The sequence below is a fragment of the Meriones unguiculatus genome, chromosome 14 (assembly GCF_030254825.1).
Source record: "Meriones unguiculatus strain TT.TT164.6M chromosome 14, Bangor_MerUng_6.1, whole genome shotgun sequence".
NCBI classification, from domain to species: domain Eukaryota; kingdom Metazoa; phylum Chordata; class Mammalia; order Rodentia; family Muridae; genus Meriones; species Meriones unguiculatus.
The window spans coordinates 67,781,104-67,806,779 of NC_083361.1; the positions used below are offsets into that span (position 1 = coordinate 67,781,104).

General features: G+C 51.8%; 1 protein-coding gene across 1 annotated transcript; it reads right to left on the reverse strand.

Moving 5' to 3' along the window:
* Window positions 1-261: 261 nt before the first annotated feature.
* Window positions 262-22,269, reverse strand: Rhcg (Rh family C glycoprotein). Its single transcript, XM_021647042.2, has 11 exons — window positions 21,956-22,269; window positions 12,358-12,544; window positions 8,796-8,946; window positions 6,987-7,134; window positions 5,852-6,018; window positions 5,164-5,301; window positions 4,846-4,982; window positions 4,450-4,574; window positions 4,170-4,243; window positions 1,619-1,819; window positions 262-679 (listed from the first exon to the last, which is right to left on the reverse strand). The coding sequence occupies exons 1-10, from the start codon at window positions 22,140-22,142 to the stop codon at window positions 1,643-1,645; spliced, it is 1,491 nt and encodes a 496-aa protein (XP_021502717.1). The 5' UTR covers window positions 22,143-22,269; the 3' UTR covers window positions 262-679; window positions 1,619-1,642.
* Window positions 22,270-25,676: the final 3,407 nt, after the last annotated feature.

The following is a 25,676-nucleotide window of genomic DNA, read 5'->3' on the forward strand; positions in this document are numbered from 1 at the left end:
CTACTGCCCAGCCTGCTGGGATGTCCTCAGGCCGAGCTAGTGGCTTTCTCACCACTAACACAAAGGAAGAGGGGTGCTTGGTGAAAGAATGAAGTCCAGGGCCTGAGCTCCTGCCCCTTCCCCACCCCACCCCCCCAGGCTGGATGAGCTTCTTGTAAAGACAGTGAACCTTTGGGCAAGGGTCAGGGCCAGGCAGAAGGGCAGATCCTCTGGGTCTGGGTATCCCTCATAGGGGCCCTCCCAGAGCGTTCACACCCAGTCTACAAAGAATATCAGCAACGTTTATTTACTACACAAAACGGAGTGGTCTGGGGTCCCCGGGGACATGGCTGGGGGACAGGCAGAGTCTGGAAGAATCCAGGAAGTGGTGCTCCCTGGGAGGGTCAAGCCGGTCCCTTCTAACCCACCCCCATCCCCGCGCCGGCCATTCTCCTTGCCGCTTTTCACAGGATGTGTGAGCATCCGTGACCCCAGGCAGGGGCAGACCTTCCGCGGCTGACCCTGGCTTGGAGCTCACTTTGTCGGAATCTCCTCCATTCTCAGCCAAGCCCCCTGGGATGAAGGGGGTGTGGGAGGTGCTGGGGACAGACCAGCAGGCCTTTCGGCTGGCTGCCTTGCTCCTGAGTTCCCAGCTAGGTCAGCCCAGCTCTTTCCAGAGTGTGGGGACAGTCTGTGGAGCCTGCAGGGAGAGAGGGAGAACAGCCTGCCGCAGCCTCCTGGCACCTTTTCTTTTTCCAGATGAGGTGAACACCAGCAGCAATGGGCTACAGTCTGGCTGTGGTCACCTCTTAACCCTTCTCTCCTGCCTTTTACCCTAGACCCAGCTGCTCCCAAGTCCTGTTCTCTAAGGGTGACAACTGCTTATAAGATCAATGACAGGAACCTTGAAAGTCCCCAGTTCCCCCACTTGTTAGCCACATGGCTTCAAGATCCATCCTATGCTTTAATTTTGTCATCTTTTAAAAAGAAAGAAAGGGGGCTGAGACACAGCTCAGTTGGTAGCATGCACAAAGCCCTGGGTTTGAAGACCATCATTGTATAAACTGGCCTTAGTGGTACACATCTGCAATTCCAGCACTTGGGTGAAAGACAGGATGATCAGCAAGTAGTTCAACGTTATCCCTGGCTACTTATTGTGAGTTCAAACCCAGGCTGGGATATCTAAGATTCTGTCTTTAAAAAGGGCACACATCTGTAATCCCAGCCCTTGACTGAGGAGGGAGGTTACTAAGTTCCAAGCTAGTCTGGGATATGAACAAGGGGGAAACGATGACCCTGCTTCATGGGAATCTCCCAAGGGTTGGCTAGATAGATGTTACAGCTGCCCATGGAAGCATTGCGCACTACAGAATGGAAGGAGGAGGGAAGGCCTAGCCTGATCTAACCCGAGAAACTCTCCAAGTCACACAGGAGCAGCAGTCGCAAAGCCAAGTGTGTCCCTGGGTCTCGCTATATGTTCCTCCGGTGTAGCCTGCCTGCTCCACCTCAGGCTCAGGAGAGCGCGTACCTTCATTTCTTCATGCTTGCTCTTTGTTTCTTTGATATGGCATCTGGCTTGAGACACGGGCCTCTGTTGGGAGAAGCAGACAACTCCCCAGCACACACAGTTAAGGCTTACCTGCTTCCCACCTGCCCTGGGAGTCTAGTGTACCAAGGCTGCTGAAGGTATTGGAGTTGCTAAGGATACTGGAGGTGTTGGAGGGACTGGACAAATGGATGCTGAAGGTGATGGAAGGACCAAGGGTACCGCGGGCACCAGAGAAGGATTTTTGCGGGTGAGGTCCTCAGGAATGTAGACAGTGTTCACCTCTTCATGAATCTGTGGAGAAAGAAAGCTACTTCCAGGGTCCAGTCACAGGCAGGCCCCAGTACGCCTAGCAGAACTAAAGATGTTGGGGTGAGCCAAAGGCGTCGAATGCTGTGTGGAGAGTGCCACCTTGTGGTCATGTTGAAGATTACATGGTACGAACACGCCTTTATAGCTTGCCCTTCACAATTGGCACTGTCATGATTGGCACCATCCGGGGTGCTAGGGAACAGCAAGACCCACCAGAACAGTAGCTGGGTAAGCATGGGCTGACAGAGGAGCTCAGATCTCATTAGACTGGAATAAGCAGCTTGAAGGAACCGGGAGAGGCTGGGCCCATTTTTGAGAGATAAAGAATACGGCATGTCAGAACTACAGCCACATCCAAAAGTAGAGCATGGGAATGTAAAGACTGGAAATGGACCTGGGAAGGGAAGCACGGATGAGGCATCTCAGTCCCACCTTCTCACAGCTGTCACACCCCCTTCCTCAGGGAAGCAATCTCACTGCCCGGGTAGACAGCCCTGGAGCACAGGGACAGCCTTCACGTCCAGCAATTTAGATTTTTTTTTTTCTCCTGACCTAGTACTGCTGAAGTATCTATCTGGGAGAAAGTATGAACTGGCATTAATTACACCGGTTAGACCAAATCAAGATGTGCTGGAAGGTCCACTCACGAGGGCTGGAGTTTGGATCCCAAACAAGCCATGTATCTGCCACATGTCAGGAGCCTAAGTTCTAAGAGGAGTGGAGACAGGAGGGTCGCTGGCTTCCAGCCCAGCTGTGAAAATCGGAGCCCCAGGTTCAAGGAGAGACTGTGCTTCAAAGGAGTAGGCAGAGAATGACAGAGGAACCCAACACCATTTTCTTTTAAAACTATATATATATTTTTTTAATTTTATGTGCGCTGGTGTTCTGCCTGCATGTCTGCATGAGGGTGTCAAATCTTAAGAGTTACAGGCAGCTGTGAGCCGCCATGTAGGTGCTGGGAATTGATTTGCAGTCAGTGGTCGGAACTGCTGAGCCAGCTCTGCAGCACCCTGACACCATTTTCTTAACACACAGGTGTGTACATCTGTGTGGGCACGCATGGGCATGCACTCAGACACATACACATAGAAAGATGACGATAGACAGACAGATAATGATGATACACTATATATATATATATATATATATATATATATACACACACACACACACAGAGAGAGAGAGAGAGAGAGAGAGAGAGAGAGAGAGAGACCGTGAGAGGCAGTTCTGCTGTATTCTGGTATTTTATTTCCTGGAACCCCTCTAAGGCTGGGATTTGGACTGACAGGCTAAACGTGGCAGAGCTCTGCTTCTGAGCCAGGCTCTCCTGGAAACTTGCCCATCTGTGGAGTCCCGGCTTTTCAGAATGAGGCCCTGCTGGCTGGCATCAGGAGGCAGTTTTATAAGGTGATCATGATGGAGTCTAGAGTTGGACACCACATTGACTCTTTCACCAAGGTGAGGCTCAGAATCACCTGGAAAGCTTTACAAAGTATTCTCAGGCCCGATCCCTGCACCACCAGACCGTCACAACCCATGCTGCTGGCCAGAAGTTCTGAGGAGCTCCAGCCCAGTGGTTCTCAACCTTCGTAATGCTACGACCCCTTAATACAGTTCCTCATGTTGTGGGGAGCCCCCAACCATGAAGTTATTTTGTTGCCACTTCATAGCTGTAATTTTGCTACTGTTGTGTACTGTAATGTAAATATCTAATATGCAATGCCTGTGAAAGAATCATTTGACCCCAAAAAGGGTTTTGACCCACAAGTTTGAGAACCACTGCTCTAGAGGCTTCCCAAGTGACTCTCAGACGCCAAGACCAGTAAAGAGCCACCAGCTCTCAGGTGGGGCTTCAACCATAGTTACCAGATAGGTGACCTCCTCCTTCTCCTCCTCCTCCTCCTCTTTCTTCTTCCTCCTTCCCCTTCTTCCTTCTTCTTCTTCCTCCTCCTCCTTCTTCTTCAATAGGGTCACATATATCATACCAAACTCACTTGTATATCTAAGGATGACTTTGAACTTCTGATCCTTTTGCCTCAGCCCCCTTCCTAGGCTAGGAGTATAAGGTGACAGTGATGCTGCCAAAGCTGGGGTCAGACCTTGGAAGTTGGCTAGACCACAATTGGCTGACACTCCAGATTCTGGTCCCATGGCAGGCTGCTTCTGCGATGCCACTCCCAGAATGTGGAGAAAGGACCCCCCTTGGGGTCCAGAGGCGAAAGAAAGGAGGACAGGGAAAAGAGTCTTCAACTTATAGGTGGCCCTACATAGCTGTCACAGCAGGTGAGGGTACAGCTATCCTTGTGCAGAGAGACGGGTCTCTCGCACTTACCTCCCAGTAGACGGAATCCTCAAAGCAGTTTTCATCAGCAGCTTGTCCCCAGAATGGCAATTTCAAAATGAGTCCTAAGGAGATTGGAGGAAACGATGGTCAGAAAACACTCTTTGCTTACTCAATGTTTATCCTCAGCTTGGACTCCTTCCCACCCCCACAGCTGACAACATAGATATCAGGGAGTCCAGGTCCACCCTTAAGACATGCTCAAGGGTCCCCCACTTGGTGAGTCTCCCACCAGAACCCCATCTTTTCTGGTCTAACCACTGTCACTCACCCACAATGATGCCGCCCACCAGGGCCATGGCCAAACTCAGGAGAAGGCCAAATATCTGGGACCTGCCTTGCATTTTCTTCATCTCCTCCATCTTATAGCTCCCAAAACCAGAGGAATGGACTATCCTGGGGTAAAGACAGGAAGCAACTGAGGGCCGCATGGAGAGGCCATGATTACTGCTACCCCACAAGATGTGCTCTCGATCGCCTAGGTTTCTGCCTTCCTGACTAGATCGCTCTTTCCTTGCATTCTCATGGAAGGTCTGAGGGTGGGAAGAGAGGCCCGTGAATGGTCTGGAGTGGAAAATGAGGAGGGGGGTGACGCCTTTGGTCCTACAGGAAGAAAGGAAGAAAGATGGAAGGAGGAACCCCCCACACACACCTCCTCCACATTTACCCTGGCAGTCTGTACACATCAGGGGAGGAGTAGGCAGCTGTCACAGCACCCACGATGCCACCTATGATGCCAGGAATGCCATGCAGGTTGTGAATGCCACACGTGTCCTGGATGCGCAGGCGGGACTCCAGGAATGGCTAGGGGGAGGAAGGAAGGCATCACTGCTCAGGCTGAGGCTGGGTCGGGGATGTGGGGAGGCCATCAAAAACACAGGGATCCAGTGTTCCCTAAGCCTCACCCCTCCCCCTGTCTCTCCCTACTATTAGGAACATCACACACACACATGACATGCTCAGCCCCAGCCCTGAGGGTCCTCACCGTTAGGTAGACAAATCCTAGGGTGGAGAAGATGCCACAGAAGAAGCCCACGATGAGGGCGCCGTAAGATGTGACCATCATCTCCGCAGCTGTGCCCATGCCCACCCCACCTGCAAGTGTGGCATTCTGGATGTACACCTGGGCAGGGTAGGCAAAGCGCGCAAGCTTTCAGTTCTGTCCTGGGAGTGCGGCCTGCGCTTGCACACTGCAAACTTGGAAGCTGGAAACAACTCGGATTCAGCAAGCCAGGAGCATGCGGAAGGAGTCAGGTCAGCCCTGAGCCCAGCTGAGTACAGCTGCTTTCTGTGCTCCGCAAGGAAGCGACCCACAACCTCCAGCAGGCCTAGACATGTTTTGTGCCCGCTTGTCAGGGTGCTGCTGACATGCCCAAGGACCCTAAAAAAAACTATCTGCACTTTTTTTCCCCCTCCATGTCTACCTGGGGGCCGATGGGCATATCCGAGTGCACAGTATGTCTACAAAAGGTATTTGCGGGCTCCGTGCATGCCCAGCTGCCACCATTGTTCCTGGTCAGCTGTGGTTAGCAGGTGCCGTGCTGCTGGCCCCTCTAAGTTTGGCAGGGATGGCCCACCCTGCGTGTGCCAGTCTAGAAGCTGCCTGCCACGGTGAGGTGGAGGCAGGGCCTGGCAGTCAGAGCGATGCCTCCCCCGAGAAGCCCCCGGCTCACCATGTCCAGCTTGCCTTTCTTGTGTACGACGCTGGACACCGCCACTGTGGTTAACACACTAGCCGCCAAGGAGAGGTAGGTGTTGAGGGCCGCTCGGTGCTGGGTGTCTCCGTGGGCGGAACTAGCTGAATTGAAGCTGGGCCAGTATACCCACAGGAAGAGGGTGCCTGGGTCAGAGCAGACACAGACCAGGGGCCAGGAGAGAAGGTGTTGGGCCAGGCTCACAGGCCCAAGCAGAGGCGCTGCCTTTCACCTCCAGATGAAGCGAGCTGCTTCCAACCTGTGCGCGACATTCTCATCCCTCTCGCTAGTGCTCCTTCTAGGAGGGGCCCCTGGCCTAACTCACCTAGTCCCCACGTGGCCTCCCACACCACATCACGAAGCCTCCTCCGTCCACCCGACCACCAGGACTGGTTCCATGCCGCCTACTCTTGTAGCACCATGTGGGGGAGCCTCTCCCCTCTGAAGACTGATTAGCTGGTGGGGCTACCATCTCTTAGCCTAAGGGGTGATGGAAGGAAGGCCTGGGTCCGAGAGAGCACATATGTTCTCTGAAATAAAGGGATATGAGGAGTAGGAATGGACGGGGACCGAGCGGGCCAGTTCCTGGGTTCCACTCCATCTGCCGTGGGGCATTCTAGGGAACACAGAGGATGAGTGACCAAACTTCTTCCAACACCGTGAGGGAGGGACTTGGACACCCAGGACTCTAGAAGTATCCGCAGGCTACTTCACTCTGCCCATTCCTCCCCAAGAACCAGCTGTCACCCACTGATTATGTGGAGCTTGGGGATGACCGTGGCAATCCTCACCAATCATGGCAGGTCTTGGCACGTTCATAATTGTGCTCGTCCATTCATAGTCGCCCCTTACCCATCATGGTCGTTCTAATTCACCGTGGGTGTTCCTCTAATCATTCAATGTGGTGACTGACTTGCGCTCATCACGGCAGTCTTTGGGCTATTATTCATGGTTGTTCTTACCCGTTCCTGGCAGTTCTGACCGCTCCTAGCAACTCTCACCTACTGTGGTGGCCCTCACCAATGTAGCAGCTCTCCAGCCCTCCGGTGGCCCCCACCAACATGGAAGGCCTCGCCCGCCATGGCTGCCCTCACCGACGTTAGTTAGTTCTCACCAATCATGGCAAAGAGGTCCGAATGGTACACTGAACTCTGCCTCTGCTTGCTCTGCTCCAAGTTTTTTCGGTAGAGGATCCAGGTCACTGTGAGCCCAAAGTAGGCGCCAAATGTGTGGATGGTCATAGAGCCCCCTGCATCCTTTGCCTGGAGTGCAAGGGGCCTGTCAGGGCCTGACACCCATTTCCCCTCCTTCCGCATAGTACTCCCCACACCACACAAGTCCACACATGCTTAGCTGTCTCTGACTCTTGAGAACACAGAGCCTAGTTCCCTGACCTGTTTTTAACTGTGTGTATGTGCGTGCGTGTGTGTGTGTGTGTGTGTATACCTTTATGTGTGTTTGGTTAGTTGGTTGGTTTTTGTTTGTTTTGTCAATTTGATATAAGCTATAGTCATCTGGGAAGAAGGACCTTCAGCTGAGAAAATACCGCCATCCCACTGATTTGTAGATAAGTCTGCAGGGTGTTTTCTTGGTGAGGGAGGACCCAGCTCTCTGGGGTGGTTGGTGCCAACCTTGGATAGGTAGTTCTGAGTTGTATAAGCAGGCTGAGCAAGCCTTGAGAAGCAAGCCAGTAAGCAGCACTCCTCCAAGACCTCTGCTTCAGTTCCTGCTTCCGGTTTCCTGCCAGGACTTCCTTACACAACAGACTGTCAAGGGAGTGTAAGCAAAATAAACCTTTCCTCCCCCAACTTGCTTTCTGTCATGGTGTCTCATCACAGCAATAGAAACCCTGACTAAGGCAGTTCCCACACCAATCAATTGAGCAGAGGGAGGTAGGGATCCTTGTACCCAAGCTGCTGGCTAGTCACCAAAATGCCATGGTCCTTCTCACTTGCTCACTTCTTGGCTTGGTGGGCTTTGGGCTTTGAGTGTCTGCCTAGGGGAAGCTTATGAACCACTAGGCTGTTTGCGGTGCCCTCTGCTGGGTTACCCAGCCCTGGAGAGCAGTCTTTTACACAGGGCACACTTGGCACCTTGATGCTTGGATCCCTCTTGGAATTGTAAATTCCTGGGGGCTATACCAGTGCAGCCTGCCTGTAGCCTGTAGCCCGTAGCGTAGCTCAGCTGCAGACTCTGAAATCTGAATATGTGTGATATGTTGGCCAGGTGCTAGGGCAGAAAGCATCCAGACATCCTGCATTATCAAACTGGACCTCGAGTGCTATGAAGAAGACAGACAAAAGCCATGTAAGAGCCCCGCGAGGCAATCTGGGAGCTAGGGCCAGGGAGGGACATCATGGAGGAAAGCCAGCAGGGCCTCTCTGAAGTGACATTCAAATTGAAATGTGGATCATGAAAAGAATAAAGATGGCTGCTCCGGGCCAAGAAGACAGCAAGGGTAAGTAAGTCCTTGATGGGGTCAAGTTCCATCGAATTGGAAACATAAAGGAAGTCACAGCCAAAGGATAGTCAGTGGTGAAAGAGCAGAGCCTGAGCTTGGGGTGGGGGTTAGAGGAAGGCTGGGGCCAGAATTTGCAGAGCCTTAAGCCAAGTCAGATTTTGCTCTAAGTGGAATGAAAACTCCTGGTAGTCTCTAATCGAGGGAGTGGTTTTCTGTGCCTTGTGGAAAGCCCAGTCTGGCCTGGCCTAGAGGAGAAAGACAGAGTCAAGCTTGGAGATGCCTGGAAGATGCTGTGCTCAGATGCCGGGCAGATGTGTTAGGCAGACAATGATTTCCCTCGGGAAGCATCATGATTCCTACTTTGTAGAGGAGGAAACGGAAGCTGAGTGACTTCCCGGGTTGCACGTATCCACAGACCTCTCCTCTCCCTTTGTCTCCCTCCCCCTTCTGAGCTTGGCTCACCTCTATCAGGCTCAGGAGGATGAATTCATTCACTGTGAAGAGGATCACTTGGAAGAAGGTCATGATGAGCAGCTGGATGGGGCTGACCTTGCCTAGAACTGCCCCAAAGGCCACGCAGGTAGATGCCACACAGAAGTCAGCCTCAATGATGCTGCAGAGAGATGGACCGGGAAGGAGCTGCAGCTACAGCCAGAAACGACGCTCCATGCCTTTGGGCCTCCGTGGACTGTGGCTGATGGTTGAACCTCTCTGAGCCTTAGTTTCACTATCTATGAAAATGAGCTCATCACGGTGAGGGCCATGCCCAGATAGTACCCAGCACAGCGACAGTGGGAGCCGTGCCTTCCCTCGACAGCCCCATGCCTTGTGGACAGTTTATGCTCAGGGAACCAAGTGATCAAGCTGTTGTCGGACAAGTCCTGTATTTGGAGTACAACGCTGCCCTGTCTTTTACTTAACTTTTTCCAGAACTTCCTCTTATTGCCTCTGCTTGCCAGTTCCTCCAGTGCGGTCTCTGCTCCAGACCCTGAGTGCCCACTCCCCTGTCACTACCACTGTGAGTCCTGCCTCTATCCACAAGGAAGAGTCACTGTCTGAAGAGACAAAAGGACCTTCCCACAGGAAGTAGAGGTCTGGAGTGGTGCTGGGCATGAGGGGGCAGGAAGGCCCACAGAAAGGAGAAGGAGAAGAAGGCACACAGGTGTCCCTTGACTGTGAACCACACAAGCTCGGCCATCCCAGCAGAGGGGCCAAGGAGAGGCGGACATCTAGTGCAGCCACACAATACCTACCCCTCCAAGGGACCCTGCTTCTGTCCACCACATGCTTTGCCTGGACTGTTGTCCCCTGCCAGCAGCAAGGCTACCCAGCATTCTCAAGCAGACTTCCAGTGTGGCTCTTGAAGTAGGGTAGGTGCAGGGAAAAAGAAAGGGTTGCTTCCTCAAGGCTGTCGAACATCCTTCTCACGTTCAGGGGTGTGTATAAAACACAGAATCATGGTCAAACAATCTAACGGAGGTCCAGTTTGTGGAATGAGGGCAGGACCTCTCCAGGGGATATTCACAGGACATCCCTCTGCTGCTAGCCTTGTTCGTCACTGTGTCTGTGGGGTCTGGCTGAAAGGGTGATGGGCTACAGAGTATTAGTTTCATGCTCTCTTGAACCCTCACCCCAACTACAAGAGATGGCTACTCTTATCACCTACAATATGTTAGGAAGGCCCAGAGAGGCCCAGTGACTCACCCAAGTTCTCCCAGCTGCACTCCAAAGAGCCACCTGATGGTGGTGTGAAAAGGGCTCTGAGAACAGAAAAGCCTGGGCTCTGTCCATCCATACCTGGGAGGTGGATTTATCTGGGTGCCACATTATTGGGGTCTCAGGAAGGCTGGAGAGCCCACAGAGGAGAACTACCCCGGGGTGGCAGGTAAACTGAGCCAGCGCAGATGTCAGGTGTAGACCCTCACCTCTGAACCCACAAGGCAAGGTCTGGAGACAACATGCTCATCCCAGCCTTGGACTGCAGACATCGGCTCCAGGCCAGTAGCTGGAGTCTCATTCCACAAAGCCAATTTGACCAAATTCTATTTATCAAGTGACCAGCTTGCTGAATAAGTAGTTCACCTCAAACTTGCTAACTCAGAGTTTGTAACCACTATTTTGAAAAAAAAAAAATAAATAAATAAACCCACAACTTTTTTTTAATGGTTACTTTTTTTATGTGACTTGGCCATTCTGCCATGGAGGTTAATTAGATATATAACAGGTATATTCGTACTTTAGGCCCACGGCATTGGGAATATTTTGTGCATTTTGAACTTCTGGGAGGTGTGCATGTCACAAGTTTTATTTAGGGCAGTCTGTCAGGCCGACTGTCTGTCTTTCCTCCTGTTCCTTTTGTGTGTCCTTAACTGGCTTGAGTGACCGGTCTTTTACACATGTTTTAATTTTCAAACATCTGGCCGATAACATGGGACTGGTACTCTACTTGTGACAGCAGATGCGGTGGTTTGAGTGAGAAATGTGCCCCGTATGTTCAGTCATTTGAACAACTGGTCCTCAGTTGGTGATAGCGTTTAGGGAAGTTAGGAGGTATGGCCTAATGGAGGGAGATGGAGGAAACTCATCACTGGAACACATCACGGGGGCGGGCTTTGAATGTATTCAGTCTTCACCCTACTTCTCTGCTGTGGTTGAGGATGTGGCCTTTCTCCTGATCCTACTGCCTGCCAAGCCTGCTGTATGCCTCCCTGTCATGATGGGTTCCTGGAATCAAAAGCCCAGATGAACCCTTCCTTCTACAGGTCGTTTTGGGTCATGGTTTTTTTATCACGGCAGCAGAGAAGTAACTAATTCCGGCAGAGGTTTGCCCCCTGCAAGGGCCTTTCTCAGTTTGCTCCTAAACTGTGGGCTTGATGAGCGGGAATTTCTAGCGAAGCTGACAACTTACTCAAATTCAGAGCTTTCCCCCCTTTAAGCCAAACCTCTCTTATGTCTGCATGGGGAGAAGTCCATCTGAGTGGACTCAGTGAAGAGCCTGCCTTCACCTAAAACCTGTCTCAGACTGGGAGATGCCCTCCACCGTCTGGTCCCACGCAGCATCGACAGCTGCAATTCCAGAGGCCACAGTGCGATAGAACAGCTCTGCCTGTTTTCTTATGACAAGCCGGTTTGGGGAAATTTCTTTTCCAGCCTGTGGTGAGATGGGGAGGCTCAGAGAAGGCAGCTTCGCAACAGAGGAGAGTGAGGTTACCGTGGGCTGGTGACACTCATCAAACTGAGAAGTTACCAAAGTTATCACAGACGTTGTTTAGAAGGTGGGGGGGGGTGATGAGAAGAGGCTGGTCCCTGACTCTGGAAGGCCAGTCCAGAAGGCTTCAACTGGGAGCCTGCACACACACACCAGCCTTCCAGCTCTTTTACCTGCCCATTCTGCCCACAAGAGAGGTGGAGGGCAAGGGCTCCATTTGGCTGAGTTCCCCATTTCTGCGTCGTCCTAGCAAGGAGCCTTCTGATGCTGGCTTAGGAAGCTGGCCCTGCCTCCTGAGTCCCTGGGGTTGGACTGTCTCAGAGCCCTGAAGGAGGGCTTGGACCTTCCTCTTCTGGAGAAAAGATTGTCCTTCATCGTGGGGAGAGAGACCCTCCCACAGGACCTGAGTAACACTACAGCCTCCATCCTGGAAAGCTGCTGGTGAGCAAACTCTGTGTGGAGCCTCTGCAGGTGGCCATCGCTGGCCAACAGGGCACCTTTTCCCAAACCCTCCGAAGCCACGCCTTTCTCCATCACTTGCCTGCTCCCTGTCCCTGCCCACTCCCTTTCTCATCTCTCTCACCACCACGGCGTTAGGCCCCGCCTTACCCAGTTTTTCTTTCCCACCTGACGGCAGAGTCATCTCTACCACCACAGACCCCCACCCCCACCCCAGGACGCACCCCCAATCAAGTTGGTCCCGCCCGCAGCCTAACCCCACTCCCAGCCCACCTGCGCCCCTTCCCCTCCAGGGCCCGACCCACCACTCTGGGCCCCGCCCATCCCATTCCGCCCCGCCCCTCCTTCCCGGCTCACTTCTCAACGCCCAGGAGAATGCGGCCTTTCGCGAAGAACCTGAACCAGCCCTGCGTGAGCAGGGCCCACTGGATGCCGAAAGCGACCAGCAGGAAGTTGAAGCCTACAGCGCTGAACCCGTACCGCTGCAGGAAGGTCATGAGGAAGCCGAAGCCCACGAAGACCATGGCGTGCACGTCCTGGAAGCCTGCCGGGAGAGTGCAGTTGAGGGGCTCTGCAGCCTAGAGAGGGTCCACCTCGGCTAGATTGACAGGTCAGCCCAGCCTAGGGCAGCACCTCTATTTCCAGACACTGTGACAGAACCTGGAGCCCTGACTCCCTGTTTCCCTCATCCTTGCTCCCTTTCCCTGCAACCAGACAGGGAACAACCAACAGCGGGGTGGAAGTAACAAGGGGCCTCTTGCTTGGCACTACCTCCTTCTTAAAGCTCTCTGGAGAGAGTCGGGGGACTTGGGATGGGTCTCCAGGCTGGACCACTGGGTTGTAGGGTCAAAAGATGCCTAAGAGCACCGGGAGATGACGCTTTTCTGGTTCCCCCTCCATTCAGATGGCACTGCTGGTCTACACGGATGGGCAACTAAGCCTTTGACTCGCTTATACCACCGCTCCCGCTCCCTCCCTCGGTGCTGACTGTCCAGTCCAGAGCCTTCACTCATATGCTTTACCACTAAGCTTATTACCACAGGCCCTGGGCAATTGAATCTGAGGCCAAGCTATAGTCAGGGTCCAGAGTCTAGAGCACAGATCATCTGAGGCAATACAGTCTCGCTCTCTCCACAGGAACCTTTTCCTCAGAGGAGAATCAATGCTTGATGAATCAACAGGGCTGTGACAGGCCAAGCACAATTGCACACACCTATTCATGTCCACATCGCCATCACCGCCTCCACCAAAAGGACTCCCTCCAACCATGCAGTGGGAGGAGCTATCCGCCCCCCTCCCCTCCACCAAATGCACTTCCTCAAGTGGAACACCAGTGTTTCATCTTCTGGATTGGATGGCTGTTACCAAAACAGACTTGGACCCAACACCTTTTATAATCCTGCCCCACAGATGTTGCCGAGGTTAAACACAGATGTGTATGCAAAGTTCTTGGCATAGTGTGTACCCATAGCAGGTGACCCACGTGGGCATCTGTCTTATTTATTTCTACTCAAGCGTTGGCTCTGTTCCCAAGTTTGACCAGCCTTCTAAATCTCAGAGATCCCAGCAAGCCACCTCACCACTCTGAGCTTCAGGGTTCTAATAAAACTGAAGGGATGAGCTAGGATGATCTGAACTGCTCTCCCAGCACTGACAGTGCTTGCTTTTAGAGCCTAAGAAAACAAGAGAAGGCAAAGAGCCTTGACTAGTGAAAACTCGAGTGTACTGGCATACACCTTTAGCCCTAGCACTTCGGAGGCAGAGTTAAGTGGATCTCTGTAGGTTCGAGGCCAGCTTGGTTTACAGAGTGAGCTGTGGAACAGCCAGAACTATGCAATGGGATCCTTTCTCAAAAATAAATAAACAAACAAACAAAAAAAAAACCCAAACCCCGTCAGGCGAAGAGCTAAATGTAAAGGTAACTTTTATTCGCCTGGTTCAATTGCTGTCTGGAAGGCTTCCTGCCTCTGTCTGCTAACCTAGGATCTAGTCCTGGAAGCTTCTAGCCTCCACAAGATCTAATCTGGGCCTAGAATGTTTTCAGCCTCTGAGACTTACTGCTCATTGCACCTAATAGATATATAAGACACAAAGGGACTGTGAATGGCATGGGCTACAAAGAGCCAGACAGAAGGGCTCCCATTGGCCTCATCTGGGCAATTTAAGCACCAAAATAATGGTTTCTCATAATAAGTTACAACCATTTAGATACAGGAATTCATGAGTCCATGCTGACAATAGATACGTAAAAATGGACAGGGTAGCAAAGAGGGCCCTTGGCTGCAGTGGAATGCTGAGGACTCTGCTTAAAATCTGGGTAGAGTTTAAGATTTAAAAAAATCATCGCTTTCACAGCAATAGCTCAATAAGTGATGCTAAATACAGGGGGAAATTCCAAGAAGAGCAGGGCTTTTGGACTGTCTTAAAGATTCTGCCAATAAATGACTCATTGCTCTCAAGGGAGGGACAAACGATTGTAATTGCACAGAGGAAAAATTAGGTTTACAGATCGACTGGGGGAACCCAAATGAACATGTCCAATGGTGGCAGAAGGACAGTGCGTGCCTCCAGATGGGACAGCCTATAAAGGACGTGTCACCTCGTATCCCCCATAGGGTGCTCTCCCTGAGACTGTAGGGCCCAATTTAATAATGAAAAACAACTGGGGCACAAAAATAACGAGTCTTTCATTAAAAGGGGTTGAGGCAGACACAGAGCACAAGGGCACTTGCCTGTCAGCCCAGCCCTTGAGAGTCTGGGGCAGGAGGATTACAAATTCGCGGCCAGCTTGTGCCGCCTAGTAAGACCTTGACTCAAAAACAAAACAAAGCAGAGCAGAGCAGAGCCAAGCCAAGCCATGGTGCTTAAGCTGTACTCTTGAATATTACCCAAGAAAAGCTTTGTTTGTTTGTTTGTTTTAATGTTCCACATTAAAAGATAGGCCAGTTACACTGAATGCCTGCATCTGCCCTGGATTTGGCAGAGGAAGTATGGGGGAGAGCTAACATGATTTTTGGGTCATCCGAAAGAAGTAGGTATTAATGGTGGATTAAGGTTCCCCGCCCTCGAGGATGTAGGAAGCTGAATATCGTCATTTCAGAAGCAAATACTCCTGTTCTTAGCAAATATGCTGGGGTGTGCCAGGGAGGAAGGCTAAGTAACCGCCCCTCCATGTGATGTGATGTGATGTGATGTGATGTGATGTGATGTGATGTGATGTGATGTGATGTGATGTGATGTGTGTGGCTGGGGACAGAGAACGATGCCTGCACACAAGTTAAAGTACATATAGCATGCTGTGTCTCTGTGCTCCTTTTTAGCAGCTTTTGCAAATCTGAAATTATTTCTAAAGAAAAGGCTGAAAAAGAGAAAGAAAGAAAAGGCAGCTCCCGGGGGAGGGGGCCTGCCGGGCCACCTGCCTTCTTTACCCTTGTCTCCATTTCTACTCTCCCCTCTGTATGCCAGCTGCATGCAGTGACCTCCCTTTGATGTTCGGTCTCAGGGCAGGAGCTTTTGCAACGGTGCTGTTTCTGTTACTGAAAGGCCACTGCAGAATGGCCAGCAAAGGTCTCCCTACATACCTCAGCCCAATGTGCCCTCATGGAGAAGCCTTCTAACCACCTTTTTTTTTAAACAAAGTCTCAGTGTGTAGCCATCCTGGAACTCAATGGCCTCCAGCTCACAGAGATCCACCTGCTTCTGCCTCCCAAGTGCTGGAATTAAAGGCTTATGCCACTAGGCCCAACTGTGACCACCTACTTTAAGGCAGGCTGTCCTCTCCGTGGTGCCCTCATTTCCTTCCCGGTTTCATTACAACATGAAATTGTGTGTTCACTTGCTTGTCTAACCTACTAGACTATACATCTCTAGGCAGGTGAGCTGAGCCTGTGTTCTGCCAACGTGGGCCCTCCACATTTTCAAGAGTACAGCGGATTAGGGCAGTGGTGGCACACACCTTTAATCTCAACACTCGGGAGGCAGAGTTCTCTGAGTTCGAGGCCAGGCTGGTCTCCAGAGTGAGTTGGAGGACAGCCAGGGCTACTCAGAGAAGCCCTATCTCAAAATCCCCCTCCCCTCTCCTCTCCTCCCCGAAAGGAACCTTTGCTGGGCAACAGTGGTACATGCCTTTAATCCTAACACTCTCGGGAGGTAAAGGCAGGTGGATCTCTTGAGTTTAAGGCTAATCTGACTACAGAGTTCCAGGGCAGCCAGAACTACACAGAGAAACCCTGTCTCAACTCCCCCATCCCTTGCAAAAAAAAAAAAAAAGCACAGCATACTGAACAGGAGTAACAGGCCTCCCTGCTCATCAAAGGGCAGGAGCACAGATGGATACAGGGAAGCTGACATTTTCCACCCTGTGTACCTCTGGAGGGCGCTCAGAGTCCCCTCAAGGTCTCAGGTTTATTCAGCTCTGCTGAGCTCCCCAGAGCAAACACATCCTGGCTGGGGTTTCTAAACGTAGGCTTATTTCATAGATCATCACGTCCCATGCCCTATCAAGTTACCAACCGTCATGGCAAAAACTGGAGTGCATGTATATGAAGCACCAAAAAAGATCTTGTGGTTATTCCGGGAAGAGCCGACGAGTGACAGACTACAAAGACAGCGCCATTGACAAACAGAGAACCAGCCGTGGGAGTGAAGAGGCAGCCTTGGAAGGCTGAGTGTTGGGTGCCATCTTGGCTGTGGTAAGCCTTAAAACAATCAACCATGGAGGAGGCAGGGCCTGATGCCTGAGAACCAACTATCAACACGATAAGCATGCATCCTCAAACCACTGAATGTGGGAACGAAGGGAGAAACAGACCAAGTATTACTGTGCTGTGGAGCTAGAGGACAAAAGGGGAACATGGAGGGAGGCCTCTAGGAGAAAATTTTCTGTCAGGAAGTGGGGGCCTTTCAAGAAGGGGGTCCAGATCTTGGTGGCACAAGGAAGCCATCATGACAACGAAGAGCAGAAGGGCACCAGGGCACATGTACACACACTGACGCTGCCTTTGGTCTCCCTGTGTCTCAAGTGCAGGCAAGAGAAATTCTGGCTTTTCCCGTCCTTCTGACCCATCTATCCCCCTTCACCCCAGTTTCCTGGGTGCCTTGGCCCTCTTCGTCCCTCTCTAGGGATGTAGCTTCCCCTCGTTGGGCACATTCCTTCCCTCTTTCCCTGCCAACTTGGTCCTGAATTAGCACTGAAACCATCTGCTCATCAAATCCTGTTGCCTAAGGTTTGGTGCTAACTGAAGGGGTTCCGCAGTAATCATGTGGAAGTTTGGGCTGGGTGGCTTCCTCAAAGGCTCCTCCCTGCTCTACAGCCAGCCCAAGCGGTTCTGTGGGGAGCTTTTAACGAGGGAACCCTGTCAAAGCCCTGGCACAGGCTGGCCATTGCTCATATACGAGCAGGTGTTTCTCTTTTCCTCTGTCAGGAGTGACCAGTGCAGGCGACTTCTGCTAAGTGGAAGTTGGCCATCTGCCCATCTTCCCAGCTTGGGGCAACTCAGTGCCAAGGCCCGAAGAGGCAGGTCAGCATATTAGCAGCCAACCATGTTAACGTCCACCAGAGGGCGCCACGAAATAGCTGTTGCCACTCTCCCCTCCCCGTCCCGACACCTGACCCCGCCCCCGGATCCCGACAATGAGGTGTTCAACCCTAGCTCATAATAAATTGAGGAATTGGGGAATTGACTCAGGCCCTTATCCTGACCTCTACTGAATCAGCACGCTAAGGGTGTCACTCTGTAGGTACTGGACCTCTCCTTCCATTTCCTAGAGGCCAGCCAAAACAGCCTCACTTGTTTTGTGGGAGGATGATGGTGAAGAAGATAACAGTGATAGTTGTGGTCGTGTATAAATGCTGAGGTCAGACGACCACACTTGGAAGTTGGTTCTCTCCTTCCATCGCTGGTTACAGAGATCAGACTCAAGTTCTCAGGCCTGTGCCCCAAATGCTTTAACCCACTGAACCATTTCACCTCTACCCCTTGCTTGTTTTCCAGGCAACGGGTGGCAGTTGCACACCAGCGCTGCACAGTGTCCTGACAGGGGCAGCAATGCCACAGTCACCTCCAGAAAACAGGCAGGCTGTGCAGTAGAAGGGTTGGGCTTCATCCCTGTCTGCCCCTTCCTATACTACTGTCCAGTCCAGCACTGGGCTCCCTAATTCACATTTCCTTCCACTGTAAAAGGAAGAGAATAAAGTTCCCGCCTGGCAGCCGGCAAGCAGCACATGGCAGCTAGGAGGAGCATGAAGGAGCGTAAAGGCTACGGCAGTTCTAACTAGTGCCAGAGACCTCATCCTCAGCCACATCTCTAGCCAGATGCTGGCCCTCCATTTAAACACCACGGAGTATTCACTCCCTCCTGGATCCCCGTGAGAGTGTTTCCTAAACACTGTGCCCTAAAACCCTTGAGTCCTCTTAGACAGGCTATACAGCACAGAGCCACTCGACAGACGGGCAGACTGAGACTCGGGGTTAGGTCATCGAATGATGGATCTGACGCAGATATCTCTTTGCAAGGCTCACCACCAGGCTGTGCTTGCCACCTGTGCTGGTTAAACCCGTCCTGGATGGATGGAGCTAGTGTGAGCCACAAGTCCCTAGAGGACCAGGCAAGCCTGGAGGTTCTGGCCTCAGGAGACAGTCGCTTCGAAATCTGAGCAGTCTCTGCCCTACACCCTCTCCTAAAACATGTCTTCTCACACACACACACACACACACACACACACACGCATACACACACACACACACACACACACACACCTTGATGTCCCTAGGAAGCTTCTGGGGTGAGGACCTGGCAGCACTCCTTGGGCCAGGCTCTGCAGCCATAGCCATAGCCATAGCCATAGCCATAGCCATAGCCAATGGTTGCCGAGGCTGCTACATCAGCGAGATGGAGGCTTCCCATTCAGCAGCTGACATGGCACTTCACTTCTCCAAGGGCATCTGGGCACATTCCTAGCTAGCTCTGTGGAACTCGTCTGGGAGGGGCTGTGATCAGGGATGATGATTTGGGGCCCACTTGAGGCTTGGTGCTGTCCTGCTCTGGAAACCAGAGATGCCCAGCAGGCTCCACTCATACCCTGGGTAGGAATGAAGTCCCACATCTAACCCTGCATAGGTGTTGATGGCTTCCAGCCAAGAACTAGATGTGCCTGCACTGTCCCATACCCTTGGGAATTACCTGGTCATGAAGAAACCAGGGCCTGGAGACCCACCAGGCCAGGGAGCTTCATGCTCCTGACTTAGCTCCTAACCACAGTCAACATGATCTAGGTGACTCAAAGAGTGGTGCCGGGGAGAGGTGAGGGGTGAGATGTGGGGTGGGAGAGTCATCCGAGGATAGGCTCAGACCCAGGGTGGCAACCCAGGCACCTGGTTTCTTATTGGATGGCCTGGGTGGGACATGTCTGTTATCTGAGTTTAGTTTTCTCATCTGTGAAAGGGGGCTGGGGGGATAACAATGTCTCCCCTTGAGGGATGACAGTGATGATCAACTACCTTTCCCATGCTTGGTTGGAGGTGCTTCTGCCGTCATAGCACTTCCTGTCCTCCCCGAGGAACACTGACGCAAGGTTACCTCCCGCTTCCTGCTTCCACGAAAGCACTCCCCCATCTCTCTTGGGGGGCAGCCTTGTTGATTAGGGTTCTCTTCTCCATCAGCATGCTCCCCCTTCTCTCTCAGAACCCTCCTCTTAGGTCATTCTCTCACCCCACTTCCAAGGCTTCCCTTTCGGAGGTCCCTTGGCTGCCCTCCTCCCTTCTCAGCAACCAATACTTCTCATTCCCAGAGACTGACTGCCCGCTCAGAGCACCAGCATTAGCACCGCTGGCTGGCCTTGGGTGTTAGGAGATGCAGAGCACTGTTCTGAATAAATCTAGGAGTCCTTGAGGACCAGAGACCCAAGATGTACAACTTGTTAGTCCAGAGTGACCACAAGCCCTAACTCACTGACAGTGGGGCTTATGTCTTGGTGCCAACTCATTGCTGCCAGCATCCCTGGGTCACCCTGTAGATAAACGCTAATGAGGTGATGGAAAAAGAAGACAGGTGGCCGAGTGAGGAGGGACAGGATAGAGTTGGGGAGACTGAGGACTGCAGCCCTTCTTGAGAGACATGAGGTCCTATAGCTTTCCGTTGTGGGTTCCTGATGCCTATCCACCAGGACAAGATAAAGAAGCTACAAATACCCATGGAATCAGCTTTGCCCTCACACTTTCCTATGGGGCTGGCTCTTGCGGCCAGAAGTGAACAAGACAGCTGGAGATGAAATGGAACAGGTCAAAGACGAACCCTAAGCTTGTCTGTTTTCCCATTTGCCCACCAATTCCCTACCCAGAAGAGGAAAGTTTGGCAACGTGAAGAGTTTGCACTGTGGAGTCTGAAGCTACAATTGTCAAGACCTCCTTTGAAACACACAGCCCTGAATGGAGCCCCTTTATTTCCAGATGCAGAAAGCGCCCTGCTGCTGAGTGTGCAAGCCATGGAAGGAACAAAGATTGATACAGGTAACCGTTGGGGGGAAAAAGCTTCAGGGTCCGTTCAAAAACCAGTGGCCGATGACCACATGAGCACTGTGAGAAGAATGTCATTGGCTGCCGGTGGAAACTCAGAACGTACAGGGCATTGGCAGAGCCCTAGGTTAGACTGCCTGGAGTGACCTTGGCCTTACTTTCAAGCTCTCAGAGCTGCCTGGAGTCCTAAGGTGCCTGGGTTTAGTGGTCTTGTAATTGACTGTTTTGTTATAAAGTGAGGATTGGACTGCCAGTACTGTGCCTCACGCCCTCCTGGACAGTGGGTCCCGCCATCACCCCTTCATTGAGAAGAAAAGTAGGGTTCCTCATGGTCGACATCTGTCTGAGACCACCTACCCTGGAGCAGCAGAGCCAGGATAGAAAAGAGGTCTGTCATTCCAGGGCCATATTCTTCATAGCCCTCTTTTTAAAATGTGTGTGAGTGCTTTGCCTGCAGGCGTGTCTGTGTGCTTAGTGCCCAGGAGGGCAGAAGAGGTCACCTGACACCCTGGAACTGGAGTTGTAGATGGTTATAAGCCACCACGAAAGTGCCAGGAGTCAAACCTGGTTCTCTCGAAAAGCAGCCAATGCTCTTAACTGCCATCGCTCCAGCCCCAGCAGACACATTCTTAACCATAGCTTCATGGATACAGAAAATCCCAGGGTGGGGGAGGGTATCAGTGGCTTTTTCTCCAAACTCTGGGACCTCCTGGCCCAACACCACCTCTGGTCCCATACACCTCTCTCCATATCAGAAGCGGAGGGCCATCACGCCATCCTTGCAATCCCTGGCATTGGACCTATCCCTATTTGATGTGTATGGGAGCCAGGTCACCTGCTACTTCGGGGGTGGAGGTAAGACTCTGGTTTTTGAGGACACCAAGTAGGACAGGGACATAGGATGGCTAGGAGAGATGGAAGAGGAAGGAAGGAAGGAAGGAAGGAAGGAAGGAAGGAAGGAAGGAAGGAAGGAAAGAGAGAGAGAGAGAGAAAGAAAGAAAGAAAGAAAGAAAGAAAGAAAGAAAGAAAGAAAGAAAAGAAAGAAAAGAAAAGAAATGGGGGAGGGAGGGAAGGAAGGAAAGACAAAGAAAGAAAGAAAAGGAAAGGAAAGAAAAAAGAAAAGACAAACCAACCCAAATCAACCAAAGAACAGTAACAAAGACAGCCAACTTCTCCCAGGTGAGTACCAGATTTCAAAGCGTGAGCACATCTGACCATTTCTCCAGTGACTGAGGCAGGCAAGTGCCCTGGTGAAGACCCTATCCTGGGACCATCGGGGGACTGTGCCGCAGCATCGCCCCTCCATCTCCATCCTGTTTCAGAGGCGCAGGCAGAGGGCAGGGGCAGAGGCAGACTTAACTGGAAGTGCAGTCAGGCAGCCCCGAACTAGCTGGGGACTGCTTGGAGACTCTTCAGGTGAGCCTGCGGACCATAGGACTTACTCGGGTAGCGATAGTAAAACTCATTCTCCAGGTCGCTGGAAAGGTTCTTGGTCTTTTTCTCCAACCACCAGCTGGGATCCGCCTGGACGTCATAGCGCACGAACACGCCGAAGAGAACCACCGTGATCAACTGCAAGACCAGGCAGGTGATGGGCAGCCGCCACCGGAGGTTGCTGTTCCAGGCCATGCTCCGCGCCGCCAGCCGCTCCACACGCTGGACTCCGAGACCAGGGCGAACCTTATAGGACCCGGGCACTGGGCGGGGCGGACGCCGAACAGCTGACCCTGGTGCCGCCCACGCGCCCAGGGTGCTACCCAACCGGCAAGAGGCCCGCGGGACCGCCCCGAGCCCAGCGCCCCTGGCAGGGAAGCTCCTGTGGATGGGAGCAGGCCAGAAGGAAGGGAATAGAACGCCCCGACTTCTGTGCATCCTGGAGGTGCCTGGCCTCCCCCCCCCACCCCCTTGTTCTGGTGAGTAAAGCGAGAGGATGAGCTTCGTCGCTCACTCAGATGAGAACGAAGAGTTCCCAGACTGAATCAGTACCCCCACCGCCACCAATCCCATCCCTTTTTTCCGAGACGCTTTCCCTCTCGGATCTAGGCCGGTTTTGAACACCTTAGCCATCTTCCTGCCTCAGCCTCTCACATGAACCACCGCCACTTGACATCCCTCTCCTTTTCCAGTTCACGACATTCAAAGGAGACGCGTGAATGAAAAGCAAAGGAAACATGAGAAACGGTCACAAACCAGACAAGTCTGGGTGGGCAGGTACCAAATAGAAAGCACAGGGAAGAAAATGGAAACCATCAGTACTCTGTCACCCAGGAGTCACGCTGGAATTTTGGTGTAGCCTTTCAAGCTTGTTAGAGAGGGCACAGGTACAGGAAGGAACGTTTTACTCTGTAATGCTATTCGCACATAGCTTGGGTTACTCAGTAGTTCGCAAATAAACATCTTCCTGACTCTTTACATCATCATTTTATCTCCTCCCCTCTACCCCCTGCCAATGACATCACAAAAGTTTCTCTTTGTAGCCCTGGCTGTCCTGGAACTCACTCTTCGGCCTTGTTTTATCTTTTTGAGGCCAAGTCTGTATTGTGGGCCAGGCTGACCTGGAACTCACTATGCTGGGCTTGCCTTTACAGTGGTCCTCCTAAGTGCTGGGAGTACAGGCATTCTGCTACCAAACCTGGGCTTTTTGCTTGTTTGTTTGTTTCTGTTTTGTTCTGTTTCATTGTGTTTAGGCAGGGTCTCTCTATGTAGCCCCGGTAGTCTTGGAACTGTTACGGAGAACAGACTGGCTTTACACTCAGAGTTCTGGCTGCCTCTGCTTCCTCAGTGCTGGGATTAAAGTCCAGTTTTAGTTCTTTTTTTTGCTGTTATTTGTTTGTTTGTCTTGTCTTGTTTTGGTTCTTTTTAAGACAGTATCTTCACTCAGTGACCAGGGCTGGCCTCCAGCCTCAGACTTTCAAGTACTGGGATTACAGGTCTGAGCTACATACTCACTTTATTTTTTTTTTAATTAAACAATTTTTATAGCTGAAGAGATGGCTCTGAGGTTAAGAACATACGCTGCTTTTACTGAGGACCCAAATTCTGTTCCCAGCGCACACATCTGGTCCTCACAGCTGCCTGCAACCCCTGTTCCAGGAGGACCAAATGCCTCTGGCCCCTGAATTAAAATTAAAAATAATAAAAATTAAATATTAAAATTAATTAAAAATAATAAAAATAAATATTAAAAATTAATAACTTCCTATTAACTTTTATTTCTCTTTAAGCCTGTGTAGTGGCATGCTCATGTGAAGGCCAGGGGACAGCTTGTGGGAGCTGGAGGTCTCTTCCCACCATGTGGGTCTGTCTGGGGGAGCTAACTCAAGTCCTCAGGCTTGCTGGCAGGTGCCTTTACCAGCTGAGCCATCTTGCCAGGTGCAACAGCCCCTTTAAAAGCAAGATGACACCATGCTTGATCTAGCCAGTTCCTGCTCTGGGACAGTATGGCTGGCCTCAGTAGCCTGAACACACAGATGCAGAGGTTTTTGCTCGCGCCCATGAATTCCGAGGGGCCAGATGACTGTCATACCTCATTAGATTTTCCCTGGGATATCCCCGCCCCACAGAGCATGCACCCCAAATGCCAGAGGCGAGTCCTTCCCATATGCTCCCCTCAGCATTGGATTTACAACCCCGTTTGCCAGGAGGTGACACATGAGGATGAGTACTGGTCAGTGTGTTGGGAACTCCGGACTTCCCAGCCATGCTCCACCATGCCAGCACGGGGCACCAAGGTCCTAGTCCTCAGCAGAGAATTCTCTTTGGTTGGCCATGACTGCATACTTATCTACAGCCTTGCCCAAACCTAAGTCACCTTCAACCATGGAATGACTTCACTGGACTCCATGGGCAGCCTCCTGCCTGATTCCTGAACCTCTCCTCCAGCCTTATGCCCTATAATTGTCAGAATGGTCCCTCTCCAAAACTTGCGCTGGCATTTCGTCCCTGCTGTGAAGTATCAATACTTGGGACCAGGGGTTGCCTCTCAAGAGGAGTGACTAGGGCAGGAGGACTCTGAATTAGTGGGTTCATGGCGATCTGAAGTGGCTGTTATGAAAGCCACCTTGACTGTCTCTTGGGTGTGCTCATTTCTCACTGTGTGAGGCCTCATACTGCCCAAGGACCCTGTAGACCGCCCACCAGCTATAAAGTCCTCATTAGAGGGGCTCCCCGGACATTGGACTTTCCAGCTTCCAAAAGTGTGAGTTGGATAAACCTCAGGCGTTTTAAATTTTTAAATTAACCCTGCTATGGCGTTCAGTAATAGCCTCAGAAGTAGACTGACAGGACCCTTCCTCTTTCCCACATCCTCCCCTCTTTTTGCCACACTCTCTATCCTCCTTGTCACATCACTGCTGGTACCTATGTCTCCTGTTGAGATGCACCCTCAGCGCTCCTCCCTCTGTGCCCTGGACAGCATTCAAGGTCGAGGCCATAGACATCCACTACCAACAGTTCTAAAGGCATGGAGGCCCGGTCACTCTGGACCTGAGGTTGAAGGTACCAAGGGCAGGGGATTTTAGGATGAGGTGGGAAAGGTGCACAGCTCTCTAGAGTCACGGGGAAGGGAGAGATGGCTCAGCAGTTGAGAGTACTTGCTGCTCTTGCTGTGGACCCAGGCTTGATCTCCAGCACCCACATGAAGGCTGAGAAGCAGGTGTGCCCACGGAGGCCACAAGAGGGTATCAGAGCCTCTGGAGCTAGAGTTACAGCCAGTTATGAGCCACTCAACATGGGTGCTGGGAATGGAACTCAGATCCCTTGGAAGGAAATGCTCTGAACTGCTGAGCCATTTCTCCTCACCCCTCACCTCCAGAAGGGATGTCTTATTTCAAATCCCCCTATCTGCAGCGCAGGGTAGTGAACTGGTAACTATCTGGGAATGCCTCAAAAGATGAAGGAAGGAGGAAGTAATATTCTCTAAGCGCCTACTGTGTGTCAGGTTCTGTGCTATGCCCCAGGGTATAGCAGGAAATGAAAGAGGCCAAAATGCTTGGCTTCAGAGCCAGCATTCCAGGGACAGTGGAGGAGGCTGACAACCATGAACATGGCGTGTAAGTGGGATAGTCTCCCTATCTGTTGTCCCATTCTACTCAGTTATCTGCATTCAGCTGGGATCCAAAACCATTCAGTGAAGGGCTGGAGGGGTGGCTCTGTGGTTAAGCT